At 36.5% G+C, this 15,559-nt stretch overlaps 1 protein-coding gene across 2 annotated transcripts in view; it reads right to left on the bottom strand.

Moving 5' to 3' along the window:
- Window positions 1-3,205: 3,205 nt before the first annotated feature.
- The window catches only part of GOPC (golgi associated PDZ and coiled-coil motif containing), a 48,246-nt gene continuing 35,892 nt past the window's right edge, over window positions 3,206-15,559 (bottom strand). For both annotated transcript variants that reach the window (XM_020901716.2, XM_020901718.2), the window contains 4 exons: window positions 13,329-13,424; window positions 11,803-11,967; window positions 9,117-9,297; window positions 3,206-6,304 (listed from right to left, as the gene is read on the bottom strand). In XM_020901716.2, the coding sequence (XP_020757375.1) occupies window positions 6,174-6,304; window positions 9,117-9,297; window positions 11,803-11,967; window positions 13,329-13,424 (573 nt within the window). In that variant the 3' untranslated portion in view covers window positions 3,206-6,173. The remainder of the gene's footprint in view (window positions 6,305-9,116; window positions 9,298-11,802; window positions 11,968-13,328; window positions 13,425-15,559) is intronic.

Here is a 15,559-nt window from a genome sequence, read left to right as displayed (position 1 = left end):
ATAACCTCAGATATGCAGATGACACCACCTCTATGGCAGAAAGGGAAGAACTAAAGAGCCTCTTGATGAAAGTGAAAGAGTGTGAAAAAGTTGGCCTAAAACCTCCCATCACTTCATGGCAAACAGATGGGGAAACAGTGGAAACAGTGACAGAGTTATTTTTTTGTGTTCCAAGATCACTGCAGATGGTGACTGCAGCCATGAAATTAAAAGACGCTTGCTCCTTGCAAGAAAAGTTATGACCAACTTAGACAGCTTATTAAAAAGCAGAGACATTACTTTGCCAACAAAGGTCTGTGTAGTCAAAGCTATGGTTTTTCCAGTAGTCATGTATAGATGTGAGAGCTGGACTATAAAGGAAGCTGAGCACCAAGAATTGATGCTTTTGAACTGTGGAGTTGGAGAAGACTCTTGAGAGTCCCTTGGACAGGAAGGAGATCCAACCAGTCCATCCTAAAGGGAATCAGTCCTGAATATTCATGGGAAGGACTGATGTTGTAGCCCACTTTGGCCACCTGATTCGAAGAACTGAAGGCAGGAGAAGGGGACGACAGAGGATGAGATGGTTGGATGGCATCACCGACTCAATGGACATGAGTTTGAGTAAACTCTGGGAGTTGGTGACGGACAGGGAAGCCTTGTGTGCTATGTCCATTAGGTCGCAAACAATCAGAGATGACTGAGCAACTGAACTGAATTAAACAGAACTGTGAGCTCCCCAGGGGTCCTCTGGCTGTCATTTCCGTATTAACAGCTTGATAACAGCCTGGGGTCTCTCATTATCCTTCTGGAGGTCATCAACACAACCTAGCAGTAACCAGCCAATTCTGCTGTTCTTGGAGACACTGTTCTTTCCACACTTATCAAATGCCTGCCTCATTGAACTTCCACAGAATTCTTCTCCATGGAGATATTTGCCTAAGTTACCACCTGTGTCTGGGGTTCTAAGAACATCCTCAGGTTAAGCAACTTGCTAGAAGGACCCACAGGACTAAGCACAGATCTGTGCTCACAACTATGATTTATTACAGAGAAAGAACAACAAGCAAAATCAGCAAAGGGAAAAGGTACATGAACAAAGTCTAGAGGAAGCCATGGATTCACACATGAACTTAATTCCTCTAGCAAAGATGTACAATATGTATAAAATAGTGCCCACCAAGGAAACTGGCCTGAGCCTGGGCACAGGAGTCCAGGGTTTTTATTGTGCCCAGTTAAGCAGGCACTCTTTGTCTAACATGTACCAAAATGCATGATTCCCAGAAGGAAAGCAGGTGTTCGACATAAATCCCATTGTCTGTACAAACACTTCAGGCAAAGTAAACCATCCTTATCAATTAAGAGAATGGGGGAACACCCATGAAATCCAAACTGCTGGACATATGTGAACCTTGCAAGCAGGCCTCTCTAAGGGTAACAGATTCAGGCCTGCTTTGACAACTCTTCTGCACACCATCTGTGACATATTTAGTAACTGACCTGTGCCTGGGCCTGTATGGATGCCACTTACCAGCCAGGTTGTCATCCTATGCATTCTTTGGAACAGAGATGAATCAGCTCCTATTCTCCTATTAACCGGTTTTCTTGGCTCTCCCTCCTGGGCTACTTGCGTTAGTCTGGATCTTCCAGGAAGCAGATGCCTAGACCAAGAAGGGATCAGCCATGGAACAGATTTACCAGGGGCAACACTGGTGAGGAAAAGAGTGGGGGTGCTGGGGTTGGCGGGAGGCAGCCAGGCCCTGATGCAGGTAAATAAAAGAAGGAAGGTTGAGTGAGTGACTTAGCGACTATAACACAATCTTAAGGGAGTCCGGCAAGACTGTAAGGCAGTCTTAACACCAAAGTGAAGGAGTCATCTCCCTGCCAGGCTCGGTCTCTGGCTGGCAAGAGGCAGAGACTGCGTTAAGGCGGGGATGACCAAGTGCAGCGGCTACAGGGCCTTCAGGCCCTTACGTTCCCTCCTGTTGGAGGGCTGAGAGATGCATTCTACTGGTTGCTAGAACCATGACTGTAAATCTCAAAATACACCTGAAAAAGATTTATCAGACAAATATTTAGCACCAACAGCATGTAATAATTTGCATTAATACTTCTCAGCTAAAAAAAAAAGTTAATTATAAAATTTCCTAATCTAGAACACTAATTAATAATGAAAATGCAAATAATCTTTTCTATTTAATAAACTGAACAATATCCTATGCAGATGAATTTTGGGGAAAAGACTTTCAAACTGCTTGGTGAATTGGGAGCTGACACATAGCATACAGTATTAGGACTGAATCATTTACTCAATGACAAAAAAAATAAATATGTTTATATGTTCATAAAGTGAAAGCGTTAGTGGCTCAGTCATGTCTGACTCTGAGACCCCATGGACGACAGCACTCCAGGCTCCTCTGACCATGGAATTCTCCAGGCAAGAATACTGGAGTGGGTAGCCGTTCCCTTCTCTAGAGGATATTTCCAACACAGGAATCGAAGCCGCCTCTCCTGCATTGCAGGCAGATTCTTTACTGTCTGAGCCACCAGGGGGGGCCCAAATGTTCATCGTGCAAGTAAATTTCTGAAACATGATTTACATCCATTAATACTTAAGAATAAAATACCATTTTTGAGTTTTTCCTCCTGACTGACCTCAAATACCTTGACAAAGAAATAGCATTCCTACATATTTTACACCTAGTTCTTAGGCTGACTATAAATGACCACATGTAAACCTTGTGAGGAGCAAACTGAACAAAGTTTATAGATATGTCTAAAAATTATTAGATACGATTTGAGAACTTCTAAATTATATATGCTTAGATGATAAAATGAATTAACATCCTCTGTACAGAATCTAATAACAAACAATTTTATTATTATTATTTTTTGGTCACACTGAATGGCACGTGGGATCTTAGGTCGCCAAGCAGGGATTGAACCCTTATGCCCTGCATGGGAAGTGTGGAGTCTTAACACCTGGACCGCAAGGGAAATCCCTCATTGTCTAATTTTTACCAATGATATCCTCAAGGACAGCATTGGCTATCAATTTTCTTTTTCTTTTTGCTGCACTGTGCAGCATGAGGGACCCTATATCCCAGGCCAGGGATCTAACAGAGCCCCCTGCATTGGGAGTGTGGAAGTCTCAACCATGGACTTCACGACTCACTGATACAAATGACAGAAGCTACTGGAAATAAAGAAAAGCTTTAACATGAAAGACTTGTAAAATGTTTATTTTTAAATGAGATTAATACCATTTCATTATAGGAGAGATGCCATCTTTATTTACAGGCTAATAAAAAAATACTAAAACTCAACGCAACTAGATATGATACATTTGTCAAAAATCCTATAGATTTGAGGCCAACCCTACACAGAAAACTGGGTAGCTGGGATAGTGCATTACATAATAAGGACATCAGAAATAGGCAACTTACACATGAATCAATATATTTTGTTTCTAAACATGAAAACAAAGTCTACGGCGGGGGGGGGGGGGGGGGGATAGAACCAGCACCAAAGAAATGCTGAGCTAACTTTTGACAACTGTTAAGTCAGCAAAAACCATTTGTTTATATTACCAAGGATCTCAAAATTTTCATCTCTTTTCAATCTATTTTAAAGTCTCACAACCCAAACGCGCTTTGCCATCAAAGTCACAGACACTTAGAACTGTAGAAGTTAATATATACACACATACATACAACCCTCATACTCTTGAAATTTTTTCTCAGCTATTCTGTTTGTGTGTGCATCTGTATACTTTTCTTTTTTCCTTTTTAATTGTAATGGCTTTGCAACAGTTCTCTCCTTATCTGGTTTTGTCCTGGAAATAAAGTTTCTTTCTTACAAATCTGAAAACATAAAAACTGCTTCTCATTTAGACCTCTGGAAAGAGTCTGTAATTCTCAGTTCATCTCCCAAAGACCATATATTCTAAAAGGAACTTTTAACCAAGTACTTTCTAAACACCAGATGGGAATCTCATAGTAATCCCTGAGCAACAGTGCTCTCACATGGGCTGCAAACCAAGGTGAAGCAGGAATGAAATGGGAACTGACCTCTGTAATTTTAAACTAACTGGAACATTTTTCACTTTGCTTATCAGCCCAAGAAGGGAGTTTCTATCATAACCATCTCATACAATCCTTTACATTACACAGCGTCCTCATAGAAATGCCAACTCAAGGCTCTTAAAAAAACTCTTTATAGACATATTAGTTCTTGAAAATCAAAAGGCTTTGGTTAATATTTCCTAAGGATTCGGCCTTAGTAGATAAAAGATACTCTCTGAAAAACTGCCAAGGCCTTCCCATCCTAGATGGTGCTTTAAAAAGATAAGAATAACATAGTTTCAAGTCACAACAAAAAGGCTTTCAGATATGTGGCAATGGAAATTTTTTTTGACTGAGCGAATACACTGGTTAAAATCCAGTTTATAGATCTCACATCATGCATGGGGGTATGTGCTAGATAGAGTAGGGGAAACGCATAAGGAGGAAGCATTTTTCTTTTAACAGTCCTAGCCTGTCAGGAGCAAACAGTAACATGTGGCTTCCTTATTCAGTTGCACAACTAAATACTAGTTTTTGCTCAGAGGCAATATTATGCTAAAAGGTATTTTAGTATCAGTAACCACATATACTATGAAGTGCATTTCCTATTACAAATTAACATGGTGATATACAGATGAACAAAACTACCAAAACAATAAATGAGTAACAGTTGAAACATAAAATTTATAAATAGCAAAACCACCAAATAAAGTATATACATTTTATAGATTTACCTATGAACAAACATATAGTGCATCTAGGAAAGACAAGAGAATGTGTTTTATATCACATAACATCTGAATATTAGAAATGAGATACTGATAATACTCTAAAAGCCTTCTCCCAACTTATATTCCCTTAAATGTGTATTCTTTAAAACAATGATATTGGCAAAACTATCATCTCTTCAAATGCAATGTTTTTCACTTTTCCTTGCAGGGTACAGTGGCCTGCGGAACAGCACGTACGAGAGCAGGCACTCCGAGCTTATTCCTGGGATAAGAGAAGTAGCAAATCTAGTTTGCGTATGAAAAGCACTTTAGTCAAATTTAACACTGAAAAGCCAACCAAAAAATTATCATATCAAAACATGTTCACTTTATCCTGCCCACCACCAGTGCCTCAGATTTATAGATTATTGGCAAATCAGTTAGTTATCAATGCTTTGAGAGAAAACTGCTGTTTGAATTAAATGTATCTCATTGACATAGTAATAAATTTGAGTTTTACTGCCAGGAAAAAAATGTACCTTTAAGTGCTAGGAATATCACAATACAAACATTATGAACAACTCAAAATGTATAAAACTGTCTTTTGTGGATTCCAGAAAAAAAGCATTTGTGACTAAACAATAACGTAATGCTCCAATACCGCGCAGACAAATCAACATAATTGAGAACAGATATTTCACACTCATCGGCATTTCTTTTAAAAAACCTGAAAAGTACAATAACTGAAACTATTTCTAGTGCAGCATTGATTGATACAGGATTGCTTAAAGAAAACTATTCTGTACTGCATAAATAACATTGAAAAGCAAACTCATTATAATAAATGATCATTAAGAACTGATTTAGACATCAGGAAGCACATTAAATTTTAAAAAAACACTAAAACCATTCTTTCAGTTAAAAAACAAATTTAAGTCAAGCCTATATTTCTGCAATTCATTGAGTCAAGTTCTGTCCTTTGAAACATCACACTTAACATTCTGGAACATACGATATGAATTCATTTATTCTCTTATATTTAAAGGCTATTCCTTAAAAAAAAAAAAAAATCCAGTTAGCATTGTCCTTCTACTAAATGGAAAAGGAATCAAATAAAACAGTAGTGCTTCATTTGGTACTTAAGAGCCTAACACTATCCTTTTGGGAAACACATGCTTTGGTACTTTATAATTTGAAGAAAATCAAAATTGCTTTTCATGCAATAGCTAATTATGGTATACCACAGAAAACAGGGAGTTTTATGCATTTAGAATTGTTCACATGAAGCCCTGAGGTACCCGCCTTTCATTTAGGCAATAAACAGCCTCCTTAAATCCTGTATAGTCTTTGTCACCATCTTCCCTAGTGCCCCAAATTCAGAATAGTCTGATTAACAATCTTGTCTGCAGATACAGTCAATTTAATAAGACTTTTTATGATACAGACTGTGTAGATCATCTAATTTAGAAGCACTGTCTTCTATAGGAGTTTCACTTGAAGCTCCTAGGTCTCCATTTTCGTGTCCATCAGTAACTGCCTTCTTATTAAATCCTGAAAGAGAAAATAAGCAGATACTTCCTAATTAAAAAAAAATCATACTTCTATTGAGCAATAACAAAGGAAAGTCCACTGTAACTAATAATAGTAATAAGAAGCAAATAATGGGCCCCTAGATTAATCAAGACAGCAATTTCTGACAAAGGAATGCTTTCTTATAGCAAATATCAAACACTGTACAGATGTTTTTAATATTATCTATTGGACCTATCTAAAAAGTATATAAAATTTCCTACCAAATTATTCATGAAATTCAGAATTGATACACACAACTGCAAAATTCAATCAGTTCTACTTAACACAAATACCTACAGAACTGTAAATTTTTCTTTCACATTTTGCTTTCAAATTATTTAACTTCAGCTCACTGAGGCACATACTAGTTTATTTACTAAATCTAACCTGTTAGTAAGACAACGCCCAGATAAAATTTAAAACTAATTCTGGTTAATCTACAAAACAGATAATAGGCTTGCAAGTAAATGAAAGTTGACTATGAAATCTGCTTAGTGAGCTATGAAACATGGATACATGCTAAAAAGATAACCAATGGATACATTTCTTGTGATTTGTGATCAGTTAATAGTAATGTATCCTAAGAGTATACATGTTTGGTTATTTGGGTCACATTTTAAATGGTTTGCAATTTATCTAGGTGACAGGGAAACCTTTTAAAAAAGCCTCAGCTGCAAAAAGGAAGGGATAAGCCTTCTAATCCTGACCAAAAAAAAAAAAAAAAAAACAGAAGAAAAGGTAAAAGACAACAAAATCAAAAGAAAAGCAGCTCAATAGTGCAAGGTTTTGACATACTGGCACAATGGTTTTGTTCAAGATGCACACGGAGACCAAATGCGACTGCTGTCTTTGTAGATACTTTACAACACACAGGCTTACCAAAGGACAATAGCTCATCAGTCTACTGTAACACTCTATGCCACTAGTTCTCACACTTTTTGATTTCAGGATGCCTTTACACTCTCAGAACTGAGAACTGCAAAGAGCCTTTTTTCATGTGGGTTATTAACAGTAAGTGACGTACTGATGTTTACCATATTAGTGATTGAAACTGAGAAATCTAAAAAAAAATTACTTTGTTAAAAATGGTAATAAACTCCATAAATTTTAACATAAATATCTGCTTAGTGAAAATAATTCTAATTTCCAAAAAACTTAGTCAGAGGATGTCACAATTTTACAATTTTGCAAGTATCTTTAATGTCTGGCTTTACAGATGACTGCTAGATTCTCATATCTGCTTTCACTCAATCAGAAGCATGTGAAGAAAGTTCATTTCACGTAGATGTATAACTATGAAGAGGGAAGAGTAACTTAGCCTTTTCAAATAACTGTCAATATTCTTCTTTGATGTTATACCAAATTTTACAATATAGAATCTAAAACCATATCAATGAACTTTCACACTCTGATGCATTAAAATCATTTGTCTATCTTGCACTTTTGAATGGCTCTTTCACCCATGCAGGATTCAGTAATATCACACGCTGGTCATTTAAAAAGTCTTAGACCCCTGAGTTATGTAACAACTGCAAAAGCTGACACATTTCATTTTACTATATCAAAAAAATCACACTCATGAATATCTACCAGTCTTATTAGAAAAGCTCTTTAAGGGTTAGGAAGCTGTCAAGCTCATGGTGGTTGATATGTGTTTTACAAAATTCTGATTTCCCCTTGAAAGCTCACATTTTATCACTGGCAATAAATACTGTCAGTTGTTCTTGAAGGGATGGATTCACCTTGTTCATTTTAAGGAAAACGGCTGCCAGATAGTCTGAACAACCATAATTTGTCATTCTTTCAAGTAAAAATTGTCATCCATGAAAAGAATGGCTAATTCAGCTAGCAAATTAATCACTTAAGTACTTTTCCTCAAGACGAGCATCTTAGTTCAGCATATAAACTCAATGCCATGCATACTTTATCACACAGAATAATTAAAAAGTCATATACCCAACTTTTAATAAAATGAGTAACCTTTACTATTTTACAGAGGATATTCTTAAGAAACTGGCATTTTCTTCTTTTTTATTCTGAGCAAATGACAAGGAAGAACACAGTGATCACTAGTAAAGCAGTGCTATTTGCCTTGACTCATACTAAGGCACCAGCAGTTTTACCACCACTGATTTTGTACCATCAATAAGTATCAACACAAGACAAACAATGCCTTAGTATTTATTAGTATGAAAACTTTGGATCTCGAACTCCCTGCAAGGTCTCAGGGTCCCTACAGATCTATGGATCACACTTTAAGCACCAGTGCTCCATATAAAAGCGCTAGAATTGTTCTTTAAAATATGTATAGATGACAGCAAAGGAACTAAACCCCAAACCCTCAAGACTACATATCCTGATTCCAGTAAAAATCACAAGATAACAGTCTAATTACTTATTCAAATTCAGCCTGTAAAATCACTCCGTTATGAAAGAACAATGTGCATTAAAACAGCAAGATGTTAAGACGTATCTACTCTGAAATGCACGTTGACCTTTGTTTCTGTCTAGAAAACTTGAATTTTATTTATATTTCAAGGATTAGCTGTAGTTTGGTAACTGCTCATATATCTGTCCAAGGTGAATCTAGAAGAACTGACATGTAAATAAAATATTGGCATAATTACTGGTGTATAATAAAGCTATAATTTAGCAAGGGAAAGCTATCCACTCTGTTAATACTGGTTTCCCCATCGTTAAAACAGTGTTACAAAGAACATCTAAGTCTTGTATATTTTTTAAGTTTATTGATAGTAAATACATTAATTGTAACTTTCACGGTGGTTTTTACCTTGTAACATTTTGACTTCCCCACTTGTGTCTTTACAACTAGCACCAGGATTACTACTTCCCTCTAACTCATCAAGGTACAAACGGTAACGATGTCCACTCTCATCTTCATACTCTACATTTTCATCATCAGAATCCACTTCAGGAGCCACGTAAACTACTTCAAATTCAATCTCTCCTCTCTAAAATGGGGAAAAGAAAATGCAAAAACCACGTTACTGTAACTTTAAAAGATTTCCAAATTCTTTGAGGTGAGAAGCAACAGTTGGGCCTCAGATGTAGCTCCTTTCAAGATAACAAACAGTGAAATTTTAGACTCTCAAGAGGTACATGTAATTTCCTTTCAGTATTACAGATCTTTCTCCTGATCAAAATATTTTCCCCAAAAGACCTAAAACAAAAAAGGATGATTATTCAGTTTACAGAATTTTGGAACAAAGTGTTCAGTTTAAAAGTCATTTTGTCATTTTATACTTTACATAGCAGCAATTCAGAAAATCTATCTAATAGTCAGATATTAAAGTTGCACCTAAGGGCACCACACAAACTTTTCTTTGACTAATTCAAGAAACCTCTACACAATGATTTCTTGTTTCTTACTCAATAGGTCTTGAGCGTTTCCGTAACTGTCACTGAGAGCAGACATAGTTGCTGGTCAACTATTCTGTTGAGTAATAATAGCAATTACTGTGTTTATTGTTCAAAATTATATCCTTCAATTCTCAGAACAACTCTATTGTAGTCCCCATACATGAATGAGAAACCTGAGTGAGTCCTGGAGAGGGCTGATAACTCTCAATAAGACGAACAAGTAAAATAGAAAAACAGAAACTGACTCCAAAGTCCTTGCTCTTTCTCCTATACTAGACTAAATGTGTAATATTTATATTTTATTCTTTAATAATAACTTCATGTTCAAGTAAAAAGTTATATATTATTTTATGTTAAAACAAATTCCGAGCTATAATTGTCACTTAAGAGACTACAATCACTACACACAAGACCAGTGTTTGCAATTCTCTGAAAATTATGGCCTGCCTTTGCTCAAAAGAAAGCATGCCGTTTTGTTTTGTTTTGAAGTGCTACCCACTAAGTCTCTTTGGTGCTCCTCTTTCCCAGCAGCTTAAGGTTATCCTTCAGAACTTTACGTGTGTTCAGCACTTCCATAAAATTTTGCATCTCATGAACTGCAGCTCACGAACTGCCTGTTTATGTCCCCCTTACCTCAGCAGCCATTCACCCCACTCACGCTACAGGATGACAGTCAAGTTGGACTGAGAGAACACCAACTTAAAGAAACGAGTGCTGCATTCTAAGTCTCCCTCATCAGATAATGCTTTAAAAATAACACTTTGGGGAGTCGGTAAATGCAGTGTGTTAGTCACTCAGTCATGTCCAACTCTATACGACCCCATGGACTGTACTGTGCATGGAATTCTCCAGGCAAGAATCCTGGAGTGGGTAGCCATTTCCTTCTCCAGGGGATCGTCCTAACTCAAGGATCGAAACTGGGTCTCCCACACTGTAGTGGTCTTCAGTAAAGTTCTTTAGATGACAGAATCAGGTCTGTGGGTGGCTGTCATGAAGAAACAGATTTTAGGTTTAATATGAGGAAGAGCTTTCTAAAAATCAGCAGTCTAAAACAATGAAATGGACTGCATTATCACCAACCAGTCCTCCCTTTAATACTGAATACAATTAATTCCCAGATGGCACAGTAGTAATGAATCCCTCTGCCAATGCAGGAGATGCAAGAGACGTGGGTTCAATCCCTGGGTTGGGAAGATCCCCTGGCATAGGAACTGGCAACCCACTCCAGTATTCTTGCCTGGAAAATTCCATGGTCAGAGGAGTCTGGTGGGTCCATGGGGTCGCAAAGAGTCAAACACAACTGAACACACAACACACACACATTCATTTAGTGATACTGTAGTTATTTATGCATCAAGTAGAATTGAACTAAATGAGCTATAAATTCATTTTCAACTCTGAAATTCAAGTCTGCTCTGGCATACTATACTGATGATCCAATGAAAATCTCAATGTACTAACCAACACCTCTCTAATTCCCTCAAACGTATTCTTGAAAGAAAAAACAAAACATTTTTTACATCTTAATTTTTCTGGATAACAAATATGACTCCTGGATATGAATCTCAATTCTTTAATCTATTTGTTCTGCAACCTTGAGCAATCTAATTTCTAAGAAGTTTATTTTACTCATTTTAAATAAGAGGGTTGGTTAAAAGATTTCTAATGATGCTTGACTTCTAACATTTACGACTGTAATATCAATCCACTTCTAGCATTGTTTTTTCTATAATATTTCATATCTATATAGTGTTTTAGTCATTAATGATGTTTTGTTTTCCAAGAACCAAGTCCTGTTCTGAATACTTTGTATGTATTAACAAACTTAATCCTTCCAGCTCTCAGATGAGAACATTGCAGCACTAAGGACTTAAGTAACTTGCTCAAAGCTATACAGCTGTGAAGAAGAGCGATCAAAATCTTTTTCAGTAAATCTGGCTGAATGTCTTCTACAAAAGGGTCAAGTCAAAGGAAACTAATATCTATAGATAAACACTTTACTACCTGAGAAACCTCCTAGGGAAGTATCATCTATTCAATAGACTCAAAAAGGAACAACTGAGAGATCCAATGTTAATTATATAAAGGGAACTTACCTGCTGGGAAAGAATGGTTACAGCTTCTTTATGCTTTGTGTCCCGTAGGTTAACTCCATTAACAGCCAGAATAGCATCTCCAACGTGCAGCCCTCCACATCTATCAGCAGGCTGCCCTGGATGGATCTCAGAAATGAGGATTGGAACACCATGTTCCTTTCCACCCTAGTCAAAAAAAAAAAAAAGCAACAAACTAGTTTACCTCTACATAGTTGCACACTATTCTGATAAAATATTTTTCTAAAAACATTTCAATAAGCACCTATACTGTCTCTATAAATGCTCAGTGATATCCTATTTGCTACTTAGGTAATGGTAAATCAAACTATCATAAATACCAAAGAGTTACCTCTAAGTAAAATGATTAATAACATACATGTGCTTTTTAAAATGCAATACATGTATATCCATGGCTGATTCATGTCAATGTATGACAAAAACCACTACAATATTGTAAAGTGATTAGCCTCCAACTAATAAAAAAATAAAAAATAAATAAATAAATAAATAAAATGCATTACAAAATTTAAAAAAAAAGAACCCTGAAAAACCAAAAGAACAATTGGCTTAACTCTCTTAAACATAAATATTTTATGTATTAGTAGCCCATAGTACTATCAGATTTTATCAAACCTAAGTCCCAATGAACGTAAGAAAAAACCCATTATTTTATGTTCCACAAAAAACTGTAAGATGAATCTGAATTTCACAGATGTTAAAATGTGAAGAAATATGCAATGCAAAATTAATGAAATACAGCATTTGGTACCTTTCACTTTCTAGCCTGTAATCATAATTATGTGTGTGTCTTATTTCTCTTACTAAACTTGTGCTCTTTGAGGGAAGTATACTCAAAAAGGTAGGTATATTCAATAAACATCTATTAGATAAACTTTTTATTGCAAGAAACATTTCTACAGTAAACAATATCAGAAAGTAAATAAACTTCTGCAGTGCCTAAGTATAAAAAGCCAGCTTATTCATCGATTTGGAACAAACCACTGAACAAAATGCTCTAGTTATACGTATTTTAAAACAGATTGCTCTCAAGAAGGTTGTCCAAGACAACCGTTTGTAAAGGAATCAACATTAAAAGAGAGAAATACTTGGACCCAAGAGCCAGTGAAATCTCACAGCCAAGAAATGAGACAAGAGAAAGACAGCAAATACTCTAGAGAAAAGAACAATACAATCAGGTCATTTAACACAGGAGAAAACAGTCGTATCCAATCCCAAAGGCTCCTACAGGCATCACAGGATGTGGTGCAGAACTATGATCAGAGTCATAGTGAAAATGATAAACAATGATTACTGAAAAAATACTTTAAAGTAATATTTAACTGTTATTAGGAAGATTTACATACCAAAAAAAAAAGTTTACACAAATGTGCTATTATTCATGGGGATAAGTTTAGTTATTTAGAAAATATATTCAGAATACTTTATTTCCCAATGATGTTCAACAAAGGAGTGTGATTATACTAGAGAAGTGGAGCGAAGAGGAGACTGGAAGCACTACTTCTTACTGTAATTGAAATGCCAAGGCCTTCATGATCTTCCTTAAGGAGGAGAACTTTTCTAATTGGACCAACACCTTGGCTTTTCTTTAAAGAGTCTTGATCCTTGTTGGAGGGGAAAAAAAGAAGAAAAGTTAGTAGTACTTAAACTATATACCATATAGAGTAACTTGCTTTTAGAAATGTTTATTGGTTTCCTGTAATGGATACACAGTATAATGTTAAGAACATAATTAACAGGTAACATGGGAAAGCAAAAATAGTGGTTCTATTAATACAGTGAATGTACATGATTTTCTCACCCTCTTGTTAATTTCTTTAATACTTATACATGACATTACAAAAGAAACTACTCCCATGAACTGATAAACAATACCTTTAAGAAATAAAAGGAGGTAACTTTATCTTCACTGGAAAATAGCTTTAAGATCTATATCCATTTTCAACTGAATTATAGAACTGAAAAACAAAATGTCAACTGGTCATTAACTACTTTTTCATTTCTTTGAGCTGTGGAATCTACCTCTTAACTAAAGGACCTTGCTCCATTAATAATTCTTTCTCTGGTACCTTTACTTTTTCCCTCTCTCTACAAGCTCCTTCCCTAAAGTGAAAAAATGTCAAGCCTCACCAAGCTGTAAAACACAGACCACGCACAAACACAAAACATACAAAAAAAACATACAAACCATCCACAATCGTGGTTACCTTCTGTCCATCCTCCATCTTTCCTCAACCTTTACACAAAGTTAATCCTCACTGTAGTTACTTCCTTGCCTCCCATATCCAGGACTCCAACCTGTAATTGGGGGTTCTACTCCACCTGCTCCCCCAAAGCTGTCTTCTCTGCAGTCACTGGTAACCAATGTGACTGCTTCCAATGAATACTTTTCAGTCCCTGCCCTTTCGAACCCTGCAGAAGTTGATACTGTTCACAGTCCCCTCCTTGAAGCCTCTCTTCCTTGGTGTCCACCACACTACTTTCCTAGGAGCCCATATCTGACAGCTCCACCTCAGGCTTCTGTCTTTGGCGATTCATTTCCTTCCTGCACTCCTTAATGGTTTCCGTCCAGCTTTTTACTTTCTACATACTTTTCCTGGGCGACTTAATCAATTCCATGGTTTCAAAAGACGATTTACCTACTAATCTTCAACTCAAGAGTTCTCTCTAGAATTCCAGAGTCACATATATAATTGGATATAGCCTGGCTGTCCCACTGGCACCTCAATCGCTACATGTCTAAAACTGATATCATCTTTCTATCAAAACCTTCCTTTCCCTATATTTGGTTTATCAATGCATGCCATCATCTCACTCCATTGCCCAAACCAAAACCCAAACTTTCCTTCTTACCTACTTAACCAAAAGCAGTTAGTCACTAACTCCTTTTGATTCTAATTCTCTCAAACCTGTTCTTCCTCTGATCCCTTTCTCCTTATTATCTTTCCAAATGTAATTTCCCTGATTTCAATTAGTCCCTCTTCCAATATATCCTCCTCACTACCCAAAGAAACTGTCAAACAAATGCTAAATCTTATTAAGTCCACTATTTTATTTGAAAATCCCCTGACCATCAGGTTAAGATTCAAGTGACTTTATTTAGCATAAGATAACATTTATCATCTGGCCACTGCCTAGAAGTTAACGGGAACCAAGAGAACCCCAAAGAAGACAATGACACGAGTGCTTACTGCAGTCACCACTCCTCTCCCACAGTCGCCACATACATGCCAATTCTTCTTACAACAATCTTCTCAAAGGCAACAAAGGCCAGGATTTACCTGATACTAAAATATGCGATCCACTGGATAGGGAGTTAGATATGATTTTATTATATTAAGGCTTGTACCATCAGGCTACTGTTGCAGTGAAATTTAATGAATTTTTATATAGGTAGAAAGAAAAGCTCCTGTACAGTGGTGGCTACGGAAGCAGACAACTAGACACAGAACTCAAATTCCACCTTAATCCAAAACCAAACAGGTATAAATGCTAGCTTGGAAATAATATATAAAGCTAGTTACCAAGAGTCCCCTTATAAAGAACTACCCCCAAATATTTGCCAATTTATCAACAGGATCACACACACTCTGCTAAGCTTAGAACTTCTGTAAACAGGCCTAATCGAGATCTAGGAAAATTCTGAAATATGAGCTGAAGCAACATGCATCTGCTATCAATAGTTCAGTGTCTTCAGAAATACCATTTTTGGGGTATTAGCGTAGGAGCTATATGGGCT

The sequence above is a fragment of the Odocoileus virginianus genome, chromosome 19 (assembly GCF_023699985.2).
Source record: "Odocoileus virginianus isolate 20LAN1187 ecotype Illinois chromosome 19, Ovbor_1.2, whole genome shotgun sequence".
In the NCBI taxonomy this organism is placed as follows: domain Eukaryota; kingdom Metazoa; phylum Chordata; class Mammalia; order Artiodactyla; family Cervidae; genus Odocoileus; species Odocoileus virginianus.
This window is presented reverse-complemented; position numbering and strand designations above follow the sequence as displayed.